Source organism: Peromyscus leucopus, chromosome 3, assembly GCF_004664715.2.
Source record: "Peromyscus leucopus breed LL Stock chromosome 3, UCI_PerLeu_2.1, whole genome shotgun sequence".
Lineage (NCBI taxonomy): Eukaryota > Metazoa > Chordata > Mammalia > Rodentia > Cricetidae > Peromyscus > Peromyscus leucopus.
Genome location: NC_051065.1, coordinates 99,126,854 through 99,145,031, shown reverse-complemented (window position 1 = coordinate 99,145,031; position 18,178 = coordinate 99,126,854). Strand labels below are relative to the sequence as shown.

Below are 18,178 nucleotides of genomic sequence, written 5' to 3'. Positions count from 1 at the left end.
CATCTTTTCAGCCCCTGGAAAACTTTATTTTTTTTTTTAAAGATTTATTTACTCATGTATTTTATGTATATGAGAGCTCTTTCTTCATGACACCAGAAGGAATCTGATACCATTACAGAAGGTTGTAAGCCATCATATGGTTGCTGGGAATTGAACTCAGGACCTCTGGAAGAACAGTTAAGTGCTCTTAACCACTGAGCCATCTCTCCAGTCACCCTGGCAAACATTAAATTAAAAAAAAAGTTTTGTTTTTAATTATGTGTATGTCACTTGTGTGTGTGGGAGGCCATTGAAGGAAAGAAGTGTCTGATCCTCTGTAGCTGGAGATATAGGAGGTTTTGAACTGGAGTTACAAGAGGTTTTGAGCCACTAGGAGACTTAGAATTGAACTTAGGTCCTTTGCAAAGGCTACAAGCACGCTTAACCGCTGAGCCATCTCTCCAGCCCCTGCGTGATAAAGGTGCATGTAAGTATCTTTCTCCTTATTCAGTTTTCACCCAGTTGTTCTGACATCATTTGATGACTCCGGGTCAATTTTCAGTATGATTTTGACGAATGGTGATTTCTTTAAAAAAAAAATATATATATATTATTTTAGTGCCTTTCAGATCCTCAACACACAAAAGGTGGTTCAGACTTTTTTTTCGATGAATGAATGAATGAATGAACCCCAGACTCAGTTGGCCTGGCTTGGGGGGGGTCGGAGGAGGGGGAGACTCTATTGCCTCTGTTAGGGGCTTGACTCCTTCAGCCAATCAGGACGTGCTCCCGGGCCGGCTTACGTAGAATGGAGACCACCTATTGGCTCCGCCTCCGGCTCAGGGACCAATGGGCGCTCTGGAAGGCGGGGCTTCCGCGGGCCAGGGGTATAGCTTCGTGGCCCGCGCGCGCGCTTCTCTCCGGCGCGGGCACCGGCGCGGGCCATGGCTTCATCCTCTCTGTTATCCTCGTTGGCTGTGCGGTTGCTGCGCCCCGCGCACGGCTGCCACCCCCGCTTGCAGCCCTTCCACCTGGCGTCAGTGCGGTGAGTGTGGCGGGGAGCGGGATCGCGGTGTGCGGCGTGGATAGATGTCCTCCCTCCCTGAGCATCTTTCCGGCGCGCGGCCGGCCGCCGACGGAGGGGTGTGGTGGGGCGACGTGGCACCGGGGCGCACGTGGAGATGCGGACGCTTACCCAGGGGACACTGTTCTGCCGCCGCAGGGAAGGGTGCGGAGAGGTCCGCCTTTCCCGGACCCTAGCGGCAGCCGGGGTTGCTGCAGTCTGATGAAATCCGCGAGCCGGCTTGCTCCAGGGGTACCGACTTCCCTCCTCCCAAGTGGGTGTGGTTCGCAAGATGCCCCTGCCCGGCAGTGGTCCCCGCCGACCACTCCGAAGCCTGACCTGAGAGGATACATTTCCCAGAAGTTGCTGGGGGCTGCTGGGAGTGGGGGGTGCATTGTTTTAGGGGGAGCTACGGTGTTGGAGCTTCCGTTCTGCACGTGGACCGTCGTAGTGGTCACACCATTCTGAGAGTGTTTAATACCACGTAAACCGTATGCTTGAAATTTGCCAGAGCAGGGCGCGTTGAGATTGCTTCTGAGGCAGGAGGATTACTGCGAGTTCAAAGCCAACTTGGATAATGTAATGAGTTGGAGACCGGCCTGGGCTGCAGTGTAGGACACCTCCCCTCCCAATCTCAAAATTACAGTAATATTAAAAAAAAAAAAAAGTCACATGGTAAATTGCGAGTGTGTATTTTACCGTAATTTTTAAAAGTTGAAAAAAAAAATGAAGCAGCGCCCCCTCCCCCCGCCCCCGAAAAAGTAAGTTGATTGAAGAAAAAAAAATCTGATGGGGAAGGCAGGGCAAATTCTGTTTGCATTCCCTTCAGGGGATAATTGACTTGTTGGATCTTTCTGGACCTCAAACTCCCATTTCTGAGCCCAGGTAGGAGGGTCCAGGGGTTGTGAATTCTTCCCCCACATCTCTGCACTTTACAGTGCTTCTTAAGAGCATTTGCATTGCCTGAATCCTGTGTCTTGTAAAAGCTGGTTGTTTCCCCCACACACATCCCCCAATACATCATAGAGTTTGAGACTGAAAATTTAGAGCCAATAAAAACTGCGCCTTCTACAATGGGACTCTTGTTCCTGTTGAAGGGAAAACAGGTGAGATTTCCATCCAGTGGTCAACACTTCCGGGTCCCTGCATGTTGGTGCACAGGATGCTGAGGTTTTTGGAGCACATGGAGGGGCATTATTCAGGGTTTTCCAAGATCTGATCCTGACCTGCCTCTTTGAGCTCTGTCTTTCATTTTTCTGTTCTTTCTTTCTCTGAAGTTCTGGTCGAGAGTGGCTGTGGACCACATGTTCAGAGACCTGGCTAACTGAAAAGATCCTGTAATTCATTACCCAGAGAACCAGACCAGTTTGCTTGCGCTCGGGTTTGGGCTCCTTATCTCTGAAGGCGATCTGTGTTAACTGCCCTGAACATTGGATGGCTGTAGTGCCCACCCTGCTGTCCCAGGTTTCAGGAACACAAACTCCATGGTTGAAGGGAGAGTGCTGTAGCCTAGGACATGATGGTCGGAGGAGTAAATGAACTCGGTGACAGATGTTTACACTTGAATCTTGTTTCTTATATCATCCGTTTTCTCGGCTGTATAAAACAAGGTTGTCATAATAGGCACAGTAGGCAAGACTAATTTATGCAAAGGTGTTGGCAAAATACCTAGTTCAGTATTGGTTTCATCCCTACCCCCATCTCTTTACTGGCCCATTAATTAAGTAGCAGAACTCTTCAAAATAAGTTGATTGGAAGTTATAAGCTTCTCTGATACTAATTGACTGGAAAAAAACACTAACTGTTGGTTTAAGAGGAAAATAAATATTACTGGCTTGGATATTTGCTTTGACCTGTGTTAGACTCCTTCTTTCTAGTCTGCTTTGTCATTTTAATAGGAAGAATTCTAAACATGCCAGCTCTACAGAGCAAGATCCAGGATAGGCACCAAAACTACACAGAGAAACCCTGTCTCAAAAAAACAAAAAACAACAAACAAAAACCCTAAACATATCTGTGGGAGCATTTAATATCTAAATTAAATGTACAAACTTAGACTTTATTCTTATTTTTTTTTAATTTTGGGTCTGAGCTCAGTCTCCTGTCTCCCCTTAAGCAGTGACTTAATTTGGCCCTTGGCAAAGAGATGGAGGGAACTTGTCAAATGGCTCATATTTAAGTCTTTTTTTTTTTTTTTTTTTTTTAAGTAAATTGGCATAACATCCAGAACCTCTCTCTGCAGCAGAGATTAGGACTTGAAACACTGGCCTTTAACAGAACCCTGTGTCCTTAACTTCAGCCCATCCTTTTTGGTCCAAGTGGGCGTCTTACTGTTTCGTCTGCATTTACTGCTTTCCAAAGAAACTTTGTATGGAGTACAAGCTAACTCCTCACAGTGTGCACGTGTGCTTACTTGTGTATACAATTCTGTATTAGCATGTCAACATCTTCCCTCTCCCACCCCTTGCAGGGTCTCCTGCACTCGGGCTGGCCTTGGACTGGCTATGTTATGCCCGGGGTAACCTTGGTATGTCGGCTGTGAATGGACAGTGGGGTGGAGCAGAGAACACTTGGAGGAGGACTCTACCCCAGTCTCAGTTACTTCCTGTTACTGTGATATTACCCTAACAAAAGCAATAGTTCAAGGTTATGGTCCATCGTGGTAGGAGGTCCAGGCAGCAGGAGATTTAGGCCGCTGGTGACATCCCATCCAGAGTGAGGAAATGGAGGGATGATACTTGCTATTCGGCTCCTTTTCTCCATTTTTCTTTTTTGTTTTGTTTTGTTTTTCGAGACAAGGTTTCTCTGTGTAGCCCTGGCTGTCCTCTGTAGACCAGGCTGGCCTCCAACTCAGAGATCCACCTGCCTCTGCCTCCCAAATGCTGGCATTAAAGGCGTGCACCCTCACCCCACTGTCAGGCTTCTTCTTCTTTTTTTTTTTTTTCATCCCAGTCAAGGAATGGTGCCACTCATAGTGGATGAGTTTTCCCATCTCAAATAAAGATGTCAAGATGATGATGCCTCACTGGCATGTCCAAGGGCCCATTTTCCAGATGATTCTAGATTCTTCCAAGTTGACAACACTAACCCTTACACCCTTTTATCAGGACAGTCCTGGAAAGAGACTGGGCAGTGGCAGGTAGAGGTTTGACCTGCCCAGTGTGGTGTGTATTGATCTTCTAACCATATGATATAGTCTGTATACAACCAAGTCCTCTGCATCATTCTGAACGTACATGGACCTTTATTTCTTGTTATCTCATCAACAATATATTATATAACAACTGCCCACATAGAATTGCATTGTGTTAATTTATAAACAATCTATAGGTAATTTGAGGGGTGTGTGCAGAGATTATGCAAACACTGCACTATTTTCTGTAAGGGACTTGATCACCTGTGGTTGAAGAAGGCATCTTGGAAGCGGTGCTTGAAGAGGGACAGTTGTATTAGACGGTACTGTCAAAGTTAAAGCCCAGGTCAGTGTGGCTGGAGAATGGCTCAGTGGTTAAGAGCACTTGCTCTTGTTCTTCAGAGGACCCAGGTTCTATTCCCAGTGCCCACATGGCAGCTCACAACTGTCCATTGTTCTCCAGTTCCCGAGGATCTGACCTTCTCTTCCGACCTCTTCATGCACTTCAGACGCATGATACACATCCATACACTCAGGCAAAAGACCCATACGTATGAAATAAAAACAAATCCTTTGATAAAGAAAAGAAAATCATGGGAAACATGACCAGATAGTAATACCACCAGCATAACACAAATTTCAAATGGAGCATCAACATTTAAGGAAACTGGTTAGCCTCAGAGCCGTAAGGGGATGGCCAAGGAAGTGCCCACTGAAGCGGTAAAAACTTTGGGTAGTGATGAGGAGGTGGCACTGAGAGACCCTGGTCTAAATCTTACCTGGGTCAGTGCCAGCTGTCAGCAGCTTAAACTTCTGAGCTTCCATAGAACTGTTTCAGTCACTGCCACCATCCTGAACTGGTAGCAGGTGGCCATCCGTAAATCTGTCCTTCGGGTCTCACATTTAAACCCAAGCCTTTTGGTTTCCAATGATAGTTTTTTCTAGTTGGAGCATTCCTCTTTTTTTTTGGCGAAGACCCAAGCTACATTTTTGTAACTTTGTCACCTTGTGCAGAAACGAAGCTGTTGTCATTTCTGGAAGGAAATTGGCTCAGCAGATCAAGCAAGAAGTACGGCAGGAGGTGGAAGAGTGGGTGGCCTCGGGCAACAAGCGGCCACACCTCAGTGTCATTTTGGTTGGTGACAATCCTGCCAGTCACTCCTATGTTCTCAACAAAACCAGGGCAGCAGCTGAAGTGGGTAAGTGTCGTGTCAGAGTCCTACTGTCACTGTCTAAGTCTGTCCGGAGGTCGGGCCACACTAGGGCATGCTTCCTGTCTCTGAGCAGAGCCCCAAGTGATGGCCCACACCGTAATCCCAGCCCTTTTGGGAGAGTGAGTTGGAAGGACCAGGAATTCAAGGTCAGCCTTGGCCACGGAGCAGGTTTGAGATCATCCTGGACTACGTGAAACCCTGTCTCCAAAATCTACAATACAAAACAAAAAACCCATTATAACAACAATAAAAAAAAGAAAACTCAAACACATAAGACTAGTGTGATCTAAAACTAAATCAGAGAATTGGCCCTCTGAGAGGGCTTTCAGTGAAGGATGAGTTGTCGCGCTGTGGCTTCTGGGCTGTAATCTCAATTCTGTCCTTAGCCTTAACAGTTTGCTGGCGACCTTGGACACGTTTTACACTTGCTTCCCCTGAGCAGTCAGGGTCTGTCGTGGGTCGGTGACATGGCTCATGGTTTGGTCCTTCAGCCCAGCCATATTAGAAGGGAAGGCTCCAGGCGCTCAGACCACCAACTGTCACATGAGCAGACAGGAGCATCTGAGCCAGCTGCCTGTAGCCAGCTGTCACCCAGTAATCTGCAGTGCCTGAAGCACAGAGACACAAGTCTCCCATCCCCCAAGACCTGAGCCACTGTAGCCCCAGGCTTATAAAGCCAATCGGTGAAGAACTCGAAAACCACTTCCTAGACGTCAGTCATTTCCTTCAGACCTGTGACTGTTTAACCACACCACAGAGGCCTCTTCGTCCTGCTGCTCACTCTGTCCCATGGTGCTTATGCACCCAAGACGGAGATACTCTTTTAAAAATGCCTGATGTTTATTACATGTGTTTGTTCGTTTAGTGTGTGTATGTTTACTCTGCACCTTATATTTTGAGTCAGGGTCTCTCACTGAACCCGGAGACTGTCCGGCCCACAGGCTCTGAGAATCCCCAGGTCTCATTGCCTAAGCGCTGGGTTTACAGATGTGTGCAAGTGTACCTGGCTGTTACATGGGTACTTGGGATCCAACTTGGGTCCTCTCAGGAAGCATGCTGACTCATTTCTCCCTCTCTCCAGCTGGCACTGTATGAGTCTCAGGCTCCTTCCTTGTCTCAAAATGAGGTCATCAGACAGGCACAGAGTAATGGACAGCAAGCCCTGGGCTAGTGTTTAGGAGTGAACGATCTGTGTGAAGCTGGAAGAGTCCTTGTGGGCAGTTCATTCTTTAGCTCCATGGTGGTCACACGTCACAGATGCTCTTTAAGTACTTTGGTGTTCTTGTTTTTTTTTTTCCCCAGAGAAGAATTTAGTCTTTATTCCTCCCCTGCAGTTTGGAGCTGTGTACTTCGATGTTTTTTTAAGCCTTGACCTTTCTTACAATAGGAATCAACAGTGAGACAATTGTGAAGCCAGCCTCAATTTCAGAGGAAGAGCTGTTAAATTCAATCAGGAAATTAAACAATGATGAAAACGTAGACGGCCTCCTGGTTCAGCTGCCACTCCCAGGTGAGTTCTGGTCTTCGAAAGAGAACAGGGATTTGAGCTTGAGCCGTAGCTCGGTGTTGGAGAGCTATGTTCTTCCAGAGGACTCGGCTTCAATTCCCAGCACCCACATGGTGGCTCACAACTGCCCATAACTCCAGTTCCAGGGGATCTGATGCTCTCTTCTGGCCTCCATGGGCACCAGGCACAGACCTGGTATATATACCTACATGCAGGCAAAATGCCCATACACATTAAAAAATGAAGTAATTTTTAGGAATAAGAAGTTCCTGAGTTCTGGGCAGTAGAGGAGCTTACAAAAGTGTTTACTGTTTCTCTGTGTAGCCCAGGCTGGCCTCAGGCTTGTAGCAGTCCTCCTGCCTCAGCTTTCCAAGTGCTGGGGTGACGGAGGTGAGTCATGCCTCCCAGCCTGGTAGGGATCTTGATCTAAAGGACAGTGGGAGGAAGTGGTGGGGGAGAAGTAAATTGGCTGTGGTATTTGACTCACGGCTTTGCTTCATGCGCGCCCATTCTGTGCATTGTGAAGTCAAAGTCAGAAGGGTGTGGATTCACGTAACAATCCTGAAACCCTGGAGCAGGTCAGCCTTTACCTCACAACAGGGACGGACTTTCGGCTACAGCCCTGATTTCTTTTGCAGAGCACATTGATGAGAGGAAGATCTGCAATGCCGTTTCTCCAGACAAGGATGTTGACGGCTTTCACGTCATTAACGTGGGGCGGATGTGCTTGGACCAGTACTCCATGCTACCAGCAACCCCGTGGGGCGTGTGGGAGATAATTAAGCGAACTGGTAGGTGTGTGTTTAAATTGCATTTCTGCTTTGGTATTATGCAAGTAGGCTAGGCTGGGCACCCCCGGTCTGAAAATCTGAAACCCTTTCGGCACACTTAGTTTCTCATTGTTACTAGAGTAAGAGCTGGGCAGATATTCCCACATCTGAATAACTCCAGCATCGAAACATTCCCAGCCCCACATACCTCAGGTAAGCGATGTTCAACCTGTATGTAGAACTGGTAGAAACCCCCCAGAGCAGCAAAGAGTGGGACCCCAGCCCCCGGCCCAGGTTCCCAGCCTGCAGGGCTCACCTCCTGACTGTTGCCTGTGATGACTCTCTAGTCTACAGGCCTTGGGGGAAGACATGTAAGGTTTAACAGTGGGGACAGCAAGAGTCCACAAGACGTGGTGCAGCTCCGCACACTGTACTCGTGTGTTCTCTGCACCCTCTCTGTGAGGCAGCCACGGCCCTGACTGGCTGGTAGTGATTGGATTCATGACCTAGGTCATCCGCCTTCCTCTGCTGCACATTCTGAGACAGACCAGGACTACTTTTAATGCAGATCTATAGGTGTGAATGAGTCACTTGTTATGGAACCGGTTCCTAACAGATTCAAGTTCTGGCTAAAGCATGGTTGTAGGCAATGAGACATTTTCAGATGTGGCTTTCACTGCATTTATTCCAAGTTGGTATCTGTGCCGTGTCATTTGATGTATACACACACGTGCACGCACGTGTGCAGTGTGTGTGTGTGTGTGTGTGTGTGTGTGTGTGTGTGTGTGTGTGTGTATTTATATAGTATTATTTATTTTTGCAGGCATCCCAACCTTAGGGAAGAACGTGGTTGTGGCTGGCAGGTCGAAAAACGTTGGAATGCCGATTGCTATGTTGCTGCACACTGATGGAGCACATGAACGGCCTGGAGGTGAGCAAGTTTCCTTACAACACCCTTTCCTGCGGTGTGAGAACCCTCAGAATCTAGCCTGTGACCACTGTCAACGCTCAGAAAATAACCGTGATGTGGAAGGCTGCGCTACCAGGGATCCTGGAACTTGCTGATTTGAGTTTTGAATGACGCATGGCCATAGGCGGTTAGGATTTGTCAGCTCTGACTCGGGCAGCACTAGAAGCTTTCTTACTCAGAACTGGTATCCTGCTCTGTGTCCTCTGGGAGGCAAAGCCACTGGAGGCCCCTGCAGAAGAGTGACATGATGTGACTATAGCATGTCATGTCATGCTCTGTGGGGTCTCTAAGAAAAAGCTAAGTCAAGAACTGCGTGAAATTCCTGTAACATGAACGTTTGTGACCAAAGCAAAACTGTATCTCCAGATACCTTTTGTTATTGTCAGAGAGCCAACTCACCTTGAGTAATTCTGGTGATGTTTTGCTTAGAAAATGCAAAACTCTTTAAAGTCTACAAAATCGGAAATGGAATAAATGCAATTATATATGACTCCAAAGGGTAGAGCTGAGAGCAGTGCCAGATGCTACACCAAGTGTTGATTTTATTTAAATTTTTATTTCATTTTTGTGTGTGTGTGTGTGTGTGTGTTCTCTTCTGCCTTGAGTTCTGGGGGTTGGACTGAGGCTGTCAGGAATGCTTGGCAAGCATGGTTACCCACTGACCCATCTCTCTGGCCTAAGCCTAAGGGTTGGTTTTAAAATAAATGACAATCAGCCATCTAGAAATTGTGCCACATCCGTCACTGTCTGGAGGTGTTGAGTTCCTGCAGTGCTGTGGATAGCTGAAACCCACCTCCATCTCAGCCTGGATCTGGAACTCAGGGCTTTTGTTTTTGACCCTCAGGTGACGCCACAGTTACAATATCTCACCGATACACTCCCAAAGAGCAGCTGAAGAAGCACACGATCCTTGCGGACATTGTGATATCTGCCGCCGGTAAGAGCTCTTAACGAAGTGCGTGCGTGCGTGGGCTGACGTGTCTGAGCATCCACCTGCCCCACTGCTCTTCCGCCAGCTCTCCCCAGCACCGGTTCTGTGAGCTGCCCACAGAGAAGGGGCTCGAGTTGCAGTTGGAACACGGGTACCTGTCACCCCGTTGTAGCCTGGAGGAGGGTACTCCCAACCCTCAGTACTTCCACACGAAGTTTAAATGGTTCCTTAGTTAATGGTGCTTAGAACACGTGCTCGTCAGTTCTTCCAGGTACCTGCCTGTGACGTCCTCTGACTATAATGTCCTCTTCGGGCCTCCGTGGGCCCTGCAGGGACATGGTGCATATACAGACATCAGGCAAAACATTTCCAGACCTAAAATCAGTAAGTCTAAAATAAATGGAAAATTTTAAATGAAGTATGTTGCCTTCTGAAGGTTGTTGCTCTCTGTTGCCAGGCATTCCAAATCTGATCACAGCCGACATGATCAAGGAAGGGGCAGCAGTCATCGATGTGGGCATAAACAGAGTTCAAGACCCTGTCACCGGAAAGCCCAAGTTGGTCGGAGATGTGGATTTTGAAGGTATTTAGTGTAATTTTTTTGAAAACATAGATCTGTAAATATTACCTTTCATGGACATTTAAGACAGATCATTTTCTTTTCACATAGTTTATGGTTTATTTGTTTTGTTTTGAGACAAGGTCTCAGCAGGTAGCCTTGGCTGGCTAGGGACACTATGTAGACCAGGCTGGCCTTGAACTCACAGAGATCCACATGTCTCTGCCTCCTGAGTGCTGGAATTAAAGGTGTGTGCCATCAATCTGGCTTTTTTCTTACCACTTTTAAGCTTGTATTGTTTTGGTAATATTGTTTAAAACACTTTTTAAAAAAAGTATGGTGTATATGCTGTTTGTATTCATGTTTGCATATGTGTGGATGCATTTCTGTGGAGACCTGAGGTTGACTCTGGGAGTCTTCCAGGATTGCTCCCCACCTTCTTCTAAAAGACGCCACCATACCTGGCCATACATGCTATTTTTTAAAAAATGGTGTGTATGTGTGTTGTGTATGTGTATGTTGTGTGGGTCTGTCTATTTGTGTTGTGTATCTGTTGTGCGTGTGTTGTATATGTAGGTTGGTGTGTGTATGGCTGTGTGTCACTGTTTGTGTGTCCTTGGGTGTCTTCAGTTCATGACTGGGAGTATTTACCTAGAACTTGCTGGTGTGTCCAGACTGGCTGACTAGCAAGCCCCAGGGGCCTGCTTATTTGCCCCCCAGCACTGGGGTGCAGGCATAGGCCACCACATCTGGCTTTTTCACTTGGGTTCTGAGTCTTGAACTCAGGTCCTCATTTGTACAGCCAGCGCCAGATAAGTGAGCTGTTGCCCTGTAGATGCGTAGATGCTGTTTTTCTTTTTCTTTTTTTTTTTTAAAAAAAGAAAGAAAGAGAAGGTTTATTTTGTATGAGTATTTTGCCTGCATGTATGTATATGTGTACCATGTGTGTGCCTGGTGCCCACAGAGGTCAGAAGAGGTTGTCAGATCCCTTGGAACTGGAGTTATGGATGGATGGTTATGAGTCATCATGCTGGTGCTGGGAACCCAACCCACTTCCTCTGCAAGAGCAGCCAGTGCTCGTAACCTCTGAACCGTCTCTCCAACCCCATAGACGCTGTCTTTCTTACCCACTCTGAAGCTGATGAAGGCTTCCTCATAATATGATAAGTACGTGTGATCTTTGCCACACATTTGAAGCAGCCGGCCTGTCTCGTTTCTCTGCAGGAGTCAAGGAGAAAGCCGGTTACATCACTCCTGTCCCTGGGGGCGTTGGTCCCATGACGGTGGCCATGCTCATGAAGAACACCATTATTGCTGCCAAGAAAGTGCTGAGGCCTGAAGAGCTGGAGGTGCTGAAGCCCAAGCAGCGTGGAGTTGCCACCAACTAGCAGTGCTCCATGCCAGTCCGAGAGGCAACGTGGGCCAAGAGGAATGCAGTATTTTTAATTTATTCTGTTGAAATGGTTTAAAATGATGTTTGTATTTATTGAAAGCTTAAACGGGTGGATGTGTGTGCGCATGGCTCTGCAGAACCTCGCCAGGGTGCCCATCCGAGTCCTGCCGTCGGCCTGGTGATGCACGGGACACATCCTCACACTGAGAGTGGATGCTGAACGGCATCGGAAAACCTGCCTTCTTAGACGCTCATTTCCCAAGTGCTATTTCAATACGAGTTGATGACTCACCCGAGGTTCCGAGCCTTCTGAGTTCAACTTTCAAACCAAAGGAAAACTGACTAGAGAAAATGAGGGGGAAGGAAGAAACGGCAGCCGAGTGGAGGACGGCACTCCCTTACTTCCCGTGCACCCCGGTGCTCCCCGGGGTGTGAGCAGGTTTCTCTGAGGAGAGCTCAGTTGGCCGGAAAGCCCGGCATGGCTAGCCGTCCCCCTGTGGCTGAGTCACTCACCGGGGAAGCTTTAGGATTTCCTCACTGCTGTTACCCTTCTGTGAGCTTGCCCTACTTCAGTCTTTAGAGTCACAAAGATCATTTTATAAATGATGTGTGTAGTTGTCCTGTTCGGCTTTTGCAGCACATTTAAACTTTAAACTTCAGACTGTTAGAGAGTGTGTGTCTGTTTTCTTTGGCATAAGCTTTGAGGCCTACTTTTTTGAAAAACAAAACTTGGGTGTGATAATCATGAGGGCAGACTGTGTGAAACTCACTTGCCACCCAAGAACTGACGGCAGCTGCCTGTGTGTCTTTCATGTACCCTGTTGGCTTTCCTGGAAGGTATTGAGGAGCTTGAGTTAATATAAGATTTAATCAGATTTCCTTATTGAAGGGTTTTGTTGCTGTTGTTGGTTTTGTTTTGTTTTTAAATAAAACACATCTGTCTGGTGTGAAATGAGTTTCTGAAATGCTGTCTTTTTCTGTCTCGGTCAGATCTAACCCATTACTGTTTCCTACCCATAGCTGTTCCTAGATCACACCCACTCCGTAAGGAGTTGTGGAGAAACCAGCCTAACCCTTTTGTATCTCAACACTCAGGTCCAAACCAAGAGTTTATTACATGTAAGTGATTCTGGGTCTCTTCTAAGCCATCCCCTCCACTTATGTATCACTCACTCCAAAGGACTTGCTTGCTTGCAAAATTCTCAACACACGTACCCTTGTTCTTCCGCCAGTGGCTTTACTCTACACTTGTGGGTCTGTTTTAATGTATATGAGTATTTGTCTGTGTGTATGTATGTGTGCCATGTGCATGCAGTACTTGTGGAGGCCAGAAGAGGGCCTTAGATCTGGAACTGGAGTTCACATTGTTGTGAGCCATCCCGAGAGTGCTGGGATGCAAACCCAGGTCCTCTGCAAAAGCATCAAGTGCCCTTAACTACTGAGCCATCTCTCTAGCTCCCTTGCTGGGGATATTTTATAAGTCAGGTGTGGTACATGCTACAGGACATAGCTGTTGATGTCCTTCAGTTATTAAACATGGCATAAAATAAGCAAGACACGCCGCACAGTGGTGGCGCACACCTTTAATCCCAGCCCTCAGGAGGCAGAGCCAGGTGGATCTCTGAGTTCGAGGCCAGCCTGGTCTACAGAGCAAGATTCAGGACAGGCACCAAAGCTACACAGAGAGAAACCCTGTCTCGGAAAAAAACAAAAGCAAACAAATAAAAAATATAAGCAAGACACGATTAAGTTTTATTGAAGTGCCGTTTACATTAGAAATGGAAAAAAATATATTCCTAAGTGAATGGCGACTACACCAACATGTTAAAGGCTGCTGAGGTTAAAATGTTCATTTATATACAAAATACAAGTGATATTTAAGGTCAAAATTACATGATTACATGATCAATTTACACCAACCTTTTAAAAGCTGGCTGGTTTCCCAGCTCGTGTGATTACTGGAGCACACCACCTCTGAGTATGTAACGACGCTACAGTTCAGTCTGGATAGAGTGCTAGTACAGACCAGCGCAGCTTTGAAACGTGTGTGCTGTTGCCTTGGTACAGAGGAAGATAAACAATTTCATCTTGGGAAGGGTTTGGAAGAGCTGGGCAGTCTTCCCATTTGGGATGGTGTGTTTTCCAACCACTTGTATATAAAGTACTAGTTTTATTACGAACATTAGCTGCCTAACAGGCAATGTTTGTGAGCTTGGAAATTTGGAACTTAGCTATTGCAAATATTGTTGTGGGGGGTGGATGGGGGTGGGGTGGGGAGACCTACTTAAATGGATAACAAGTAGACTCCAGGTTATGAAGCCAGTGACAAGTTTAAAGGGTCATTTGGTTGACCTAACGTGGCTTAAGAGTAGAGTTAAGAAGCACTATTTTGTCTTAATCCACTCAGAGCCAGTTGAGGCACACGCCTTTAATCCACCCCAGAGACAGGTGGAGCTCTGAGCTCTGAGGCCAGCCTGGTCTGCAGAGGGAGTTCCAGGACAGCTGAGGGTACACAGTGAGTACCTATGTCAAACAAACAATCCACCCATGCACGGGTTCTTCCTTGAATAGCTTTGGAACTGGCCGGGCCGTGTGTGGAAGGCCCAGCCACACTTCTAGAGGCAGGCCACTGTACAGAGGACAGTTCAAGAGAACAAGGCAAACAGATGACTCAGCCATGTCCTAAGGTGCAAACCTCCAGAGCACACTCAGGCCTTCAAGTCATCTAGATTTTAATCTAACCTTTAAAAGATAACTAGATCGGCAAATTTTTAAATAGAAGATACTAAGTCAGTATAGACTTGAAATGTAAGTCCACCAACTGCCCATTTATCTTACTTGTAACCTTGGAAAACATTTTTGTTCGTTTCAGAAGAAAGGTTATATCTATGCTGGGTGGCCATGTGGTTCTGTGTGGGGTGTTTTAATAACTGCAAAGGAAGGGGAGAGGAGAGCTTCGTGTCTGTGTTGGACATCACGGGAAGGCCTCTGGCTGTCTGTCTGGTCATCGGGTAAGGAAACAAGTGAAGGGCTTGACATCTAGATGAAGCCGGGGCCAGCCTTCACCCTGCCCTCAGCCCGGAAGTGTAGTGCTCTGCTAGAGGGTGGTCTCCCCGCCCACCTCTCTCCCACAGTCCTCATTGTCTGTGAAGTCAAGGTCGGACTCCATCTCTATCTTCACCTGCGGCACCATGAAGACTGGACTCCGTGAGTAGCTGAAAGCAGGTGAAGCCGGACAAGAGATTTTGAAGTGCAAGGTGATGCTGAGTAAGACAAACCGGGAAGAAAGAATGAGTTTCGGGTTTGTTCAGCACCAGCCACAGAACAGGGGTCTAATGGGAAAGTTCTGTCTTTGCTTACCAACTTATAATTTTTTTTTTATGTGTGTGGGTATTTTCTGCATGTATGTCTTTGCATCACACACATGCAAGCTTTTTTCTTTTTAGAAAAAAATTATAAGCCAGGTAGCGCTCTAGAGGCACAGATAGGTAGATCTGAGTTCAAGACCAATCTGGGCTACTTAAGTGAGACCCTGTCCCAGACGGATTATTTATTACATTTACTTACTTGTGGGTGTTTGGGGGCAGAGTACAAGAGTGGGTATCCGAGGACAGTGCGGGAGCTGATTTTCTCCTGCCACCATGTAGGTCTCAGGGATTAAACTCAGATCATGGTTTGTTTGGTTTAGTTTAGTTTTTCAAGACAGTTTCTCTGTATAGCCCTGGCTGTCCTGGAACTCATTCTGTAGAACAGGCTGGCCTCGAACTCACAGAGATCCTCTTGCCTCTGCCTCCCAAGTGCTGGGATTAAAGGTGTGGGTCACCGTTTCTTTGAACTCAGGTCACCAGGTTCCGTGGCAAGTACCTTTACCTAGTGAGCCATCTTGCTGGCCTTTCTTTGTTTTTTGATACAGGGTCTCATGTAGCCTCAGACTTGCCTTATAGCTAAGAATGCCCTTGAATTCCTGATTCTCCTGCCTCTGCCTCTCACAGCGGCATGGACTTAGTGCATCAGGGGACCCAGGTGTCCTCTATCTGCTGGGCTTCAGCCATTGCCATTGAACTGGTCCCAGCCTGTTTTAACCAAACGGCTGCCCAAGCCAGCTTTCTGAGTCATAAATCTGACTGTTCTGTTCTTATTGTTCCAAGGACAGCATCCAGACTCCAGAGCATGGCAAACAGAGCCTGCTTGGTTTGAAATGGCCACTTTTCCAGTTGGATGGCCTATCAGTCCGTGTGTGTGCTTTCAAATGTTGCCTTAGGCCTGTTCCCACGGCCCAGACGCCTTTCCTCCTCTGCTCTGGCCCAGTCTGTGCATCAGGCAGGTCTTTCTGTCCTGGATAAGGCTACTGTGATCAGCAGTCTTTATGTGTGCCCATGGTGCTGTGCCTTTGTCTGCAAGTCCCTCTACAACTCTGAGGATGGCACCTCGTGCCTGGCAGGTTTTTAAAAATTTATTATTTTATGTATATAAGTGGTTGCCTACATGTATGTCTCTACACCACATGTGTACCTGGCACCTGAGAGTCCAGAACAGGGGCTCAGATCCCCTAGAAATAGAATTATAGATGGTTCCAAGCTGCCATGTGGATGCTAAAAACCAAACCTGGGTCCTCTGGAAAAGCTGCCAGTGAACTTAACCTGACAGCCATCTCACCAGCCCCCCCTCTCACCAGCCCCCCATCTCACCAGCCCCCCATCTCACCAGCCCCCCTCTCACCAGCCCCCCTCTCACCAGCCCCCCATCTCACCAGCCCCCATCTCTCTAGGCCCCCATCTCACCAGCCCCCACCTCACCAGCCCCCACCTCACCAGCCCCCACCTCACCAGCCCCCCCATCTCACCAGCCCCCCATCTCACCAGCCCCCCATCTCTCTAGCCCCCATCTCACCAGCCCCCCATCTCTCTAGGCCCCCATCTCACCAGCCCCCATCTCTCTAGGCCCCATCTCACCAGCCCCATCTCACCAGCCCCCATCTCACCAGCCCCCATCTCACCAGCCCCCATCTCACCAGCCCCCCATCTCTCTAGCCCCATCTCACCAGCCCCCCATCTCTCTAGCCCCATCTCACCAGCCCCCCATCTCTCTAGCCCCATCTCACCAGCCCCCCATCTCACCAGCCCCCATCTCTCTAGCCCCCATCTCACCAGCCCCCATCTCACCAGCCTCCCATCTCTCTAGCCCCCCATCTCACCAGCCCCCATCTCACCAGCCCCCCATCTCACCAGCCCCCCATCTCACCAGCCCCCCATCTCTCTAGCCCCATCTCACCAGCCCCCCATCTCTCTAGCCCCCATCTCACCAGCCCCCATCTCACCAGCCTCCCATCTCTCTAGCCCCCCATCTCACCAGCCCCCATCTCACCAGCCCCCCATCTCACCAGCCCCCCATCTCTCTAGCCCCCATCCCTCTGACCCCCAGCCAGCCAGCCCCTCCCCCATCTCCCAGCCCCCCATCCCTCCAGCTTTGAGGCTTCATCAATGCCCAGCCAAGTCCTGTCACTGAGCTCTTTTCTCTGGAGAGAACTCCTTCCCACTGTTCTCACAGATTTGGGGAACAACAAGGCATATGGCAAGTGCCATCACCTGCTAACCAAAACCTCTGCACTTATTAACTGGTTCTGTGGCTCTGGGTAATTTTTCAGGTTTTTAAAAAGTCCCTGTCTTGGTCTAGGCTCTTGCCTGCAGACGGAATAGAGATCTGATTTAGTATAAGGGTATTTTTTGTTTTGTTTTTTAAATTTAAAGATGTATTCTGTGGGGAGATGGCTCTGGGGCTAAAGAGTGCTTTCTCTTGCCGGGGAATGCTCTTGCTTCCATGTTGGTGGCTCCTAACCACCTGGAACTCCAGTTCTGGAGGACCTGATGTCCTCTCTGGCCTCTGCAGGCCACCCTGACACTGTGACACCCAAGCAGCTTGAGTCATATCTGGGACCTGCTATATGCAAGACTCTCTTCACGCATGGCACCTCATCAAGATCACCAAGGAATCAAATTGGTATGAGGGCTCTTGGCACCTTCCCTGAGGAAAAAAAATTTTTTTTTTTTTTCTGAGACAGGGTCTTATATAACCCAGGCTGGCCTTAACTTGCTCCAGACGATGGCCTTGAACTCTTGATCCTCCTGGCTCTGCTTCCTCAGTGCTGGATTATAGGAATGTAGCGCCGTTCTTGGTTTCACGGAGTTCTGGGGCTTGAACCAGGGCTTCCTACATACTAGACGAGCATAACCACTGAGCTACCTCCCTAGTCCTTTTCCTGAGTGTTTCTGTCTCTACTTTCTAGTTCTTTTTCCTCAACCCCTTTTCTGACCTGCAATAACTGACCCCACTCTTGATGTATACCTTAGAGTACCTTGTGTTTTGATCCTTTGATCCTCAAGCTTTCAGTAACAGATAATTAAGCCATGTTTTCGCTGTTATCTATGTTGCTTTCTTTTTTCTGCGTTTACTTCCAGTACTCTGTGCAAGGTTTTGCAGTAAGTTCCTTTTCTAAAGTTGAATTCCTTTGTGCATTGTAACCACGTTGACGACAATGAGAACACACATTGATCACTTGATCTCCACAAGCGGATTGCTCACCGCCTGTCTCCCAGTGGTGGGCCAGCTTGCTGGCCTAGTCTCTCAGGCCTTCAGCCATTGCCTAGTCTCTTATCTACCTC

At 47.9% G+C, this 18,178-nt stretch overlaps 2 protein-coding genes across 2 annotated transcripts in view; one reads left to right on the top strand and one right to left on the bottom strand.

Moving 5' to 3' along the window:
* Nucleotides 1-853: 853 nt before the first annotated feature.
* Mthfd2 (methylenetetrahydrofolate dehydrogenase (NADP+ dependent) 2, methenyltetrahydrofolate cyclohydrolase) lies at nt 854-12,484 on the top strand. The gene is made up of 8 exons (XM_028871325.2): nt 854-1,024; nt 5,190-5,374; nt 6,777-6,899; nt 7,535-7,687; nt 8,490-8,597; nt 9,481-9,573; nt 10,025-10,150; nt 11,351-12,484. Exons 1-8 carry the CDS (start codon nt 924-926, stop codon nt 11,512-11,514), a joined length of 1,053 nt encoding a protein of 350 aa, XP_028727158.1. The 5' UTR covers nt 854-923; the 3' UTR covers nt 11,515-12,484.
* Nucleotides 12,485-13,250: 766 nt separating this feature from the next.
* Slc4a5 (solute carrier family 4 member 5) overlaps nt 13,251-18,178 on the bottom strand; it is a 64,791-nt gene continuing 59,863 nt past the window's right edge. Inside the window, exon 24 of the mRNA XM_028871327.2 lies at nt 13,251-14,782. The gene's annotated coding sequence lies outside the window, so the exon portion shown is untranslated. The remainder of the gene's footprint in view (nt 14,783-18,178) is intronic.

Coding starts and splice junctions, on each gene's coding strand:
- Mthfd2 (XM_028871325.2), top strand. CDS start 924: ATGGCTTCATCCTCTCTGTTATCCTCGTTGGCTGTGCGGTTGCTGCGC. Junction 1,025..5,189: donor TTCCACCTGGCGTCAGTGCG/GTGAGTGTGGCG, acceptor CACCTTGTGCAG/AAACGAAGCTGTTGTCATTT. Junction 7,688..8,489: donor GGAGATAATTAAGCGAACTG/GTAGGTGTGTGT, acceptor TTATTTTTGCAG/GCATCCCAACCTTAGGGAAG.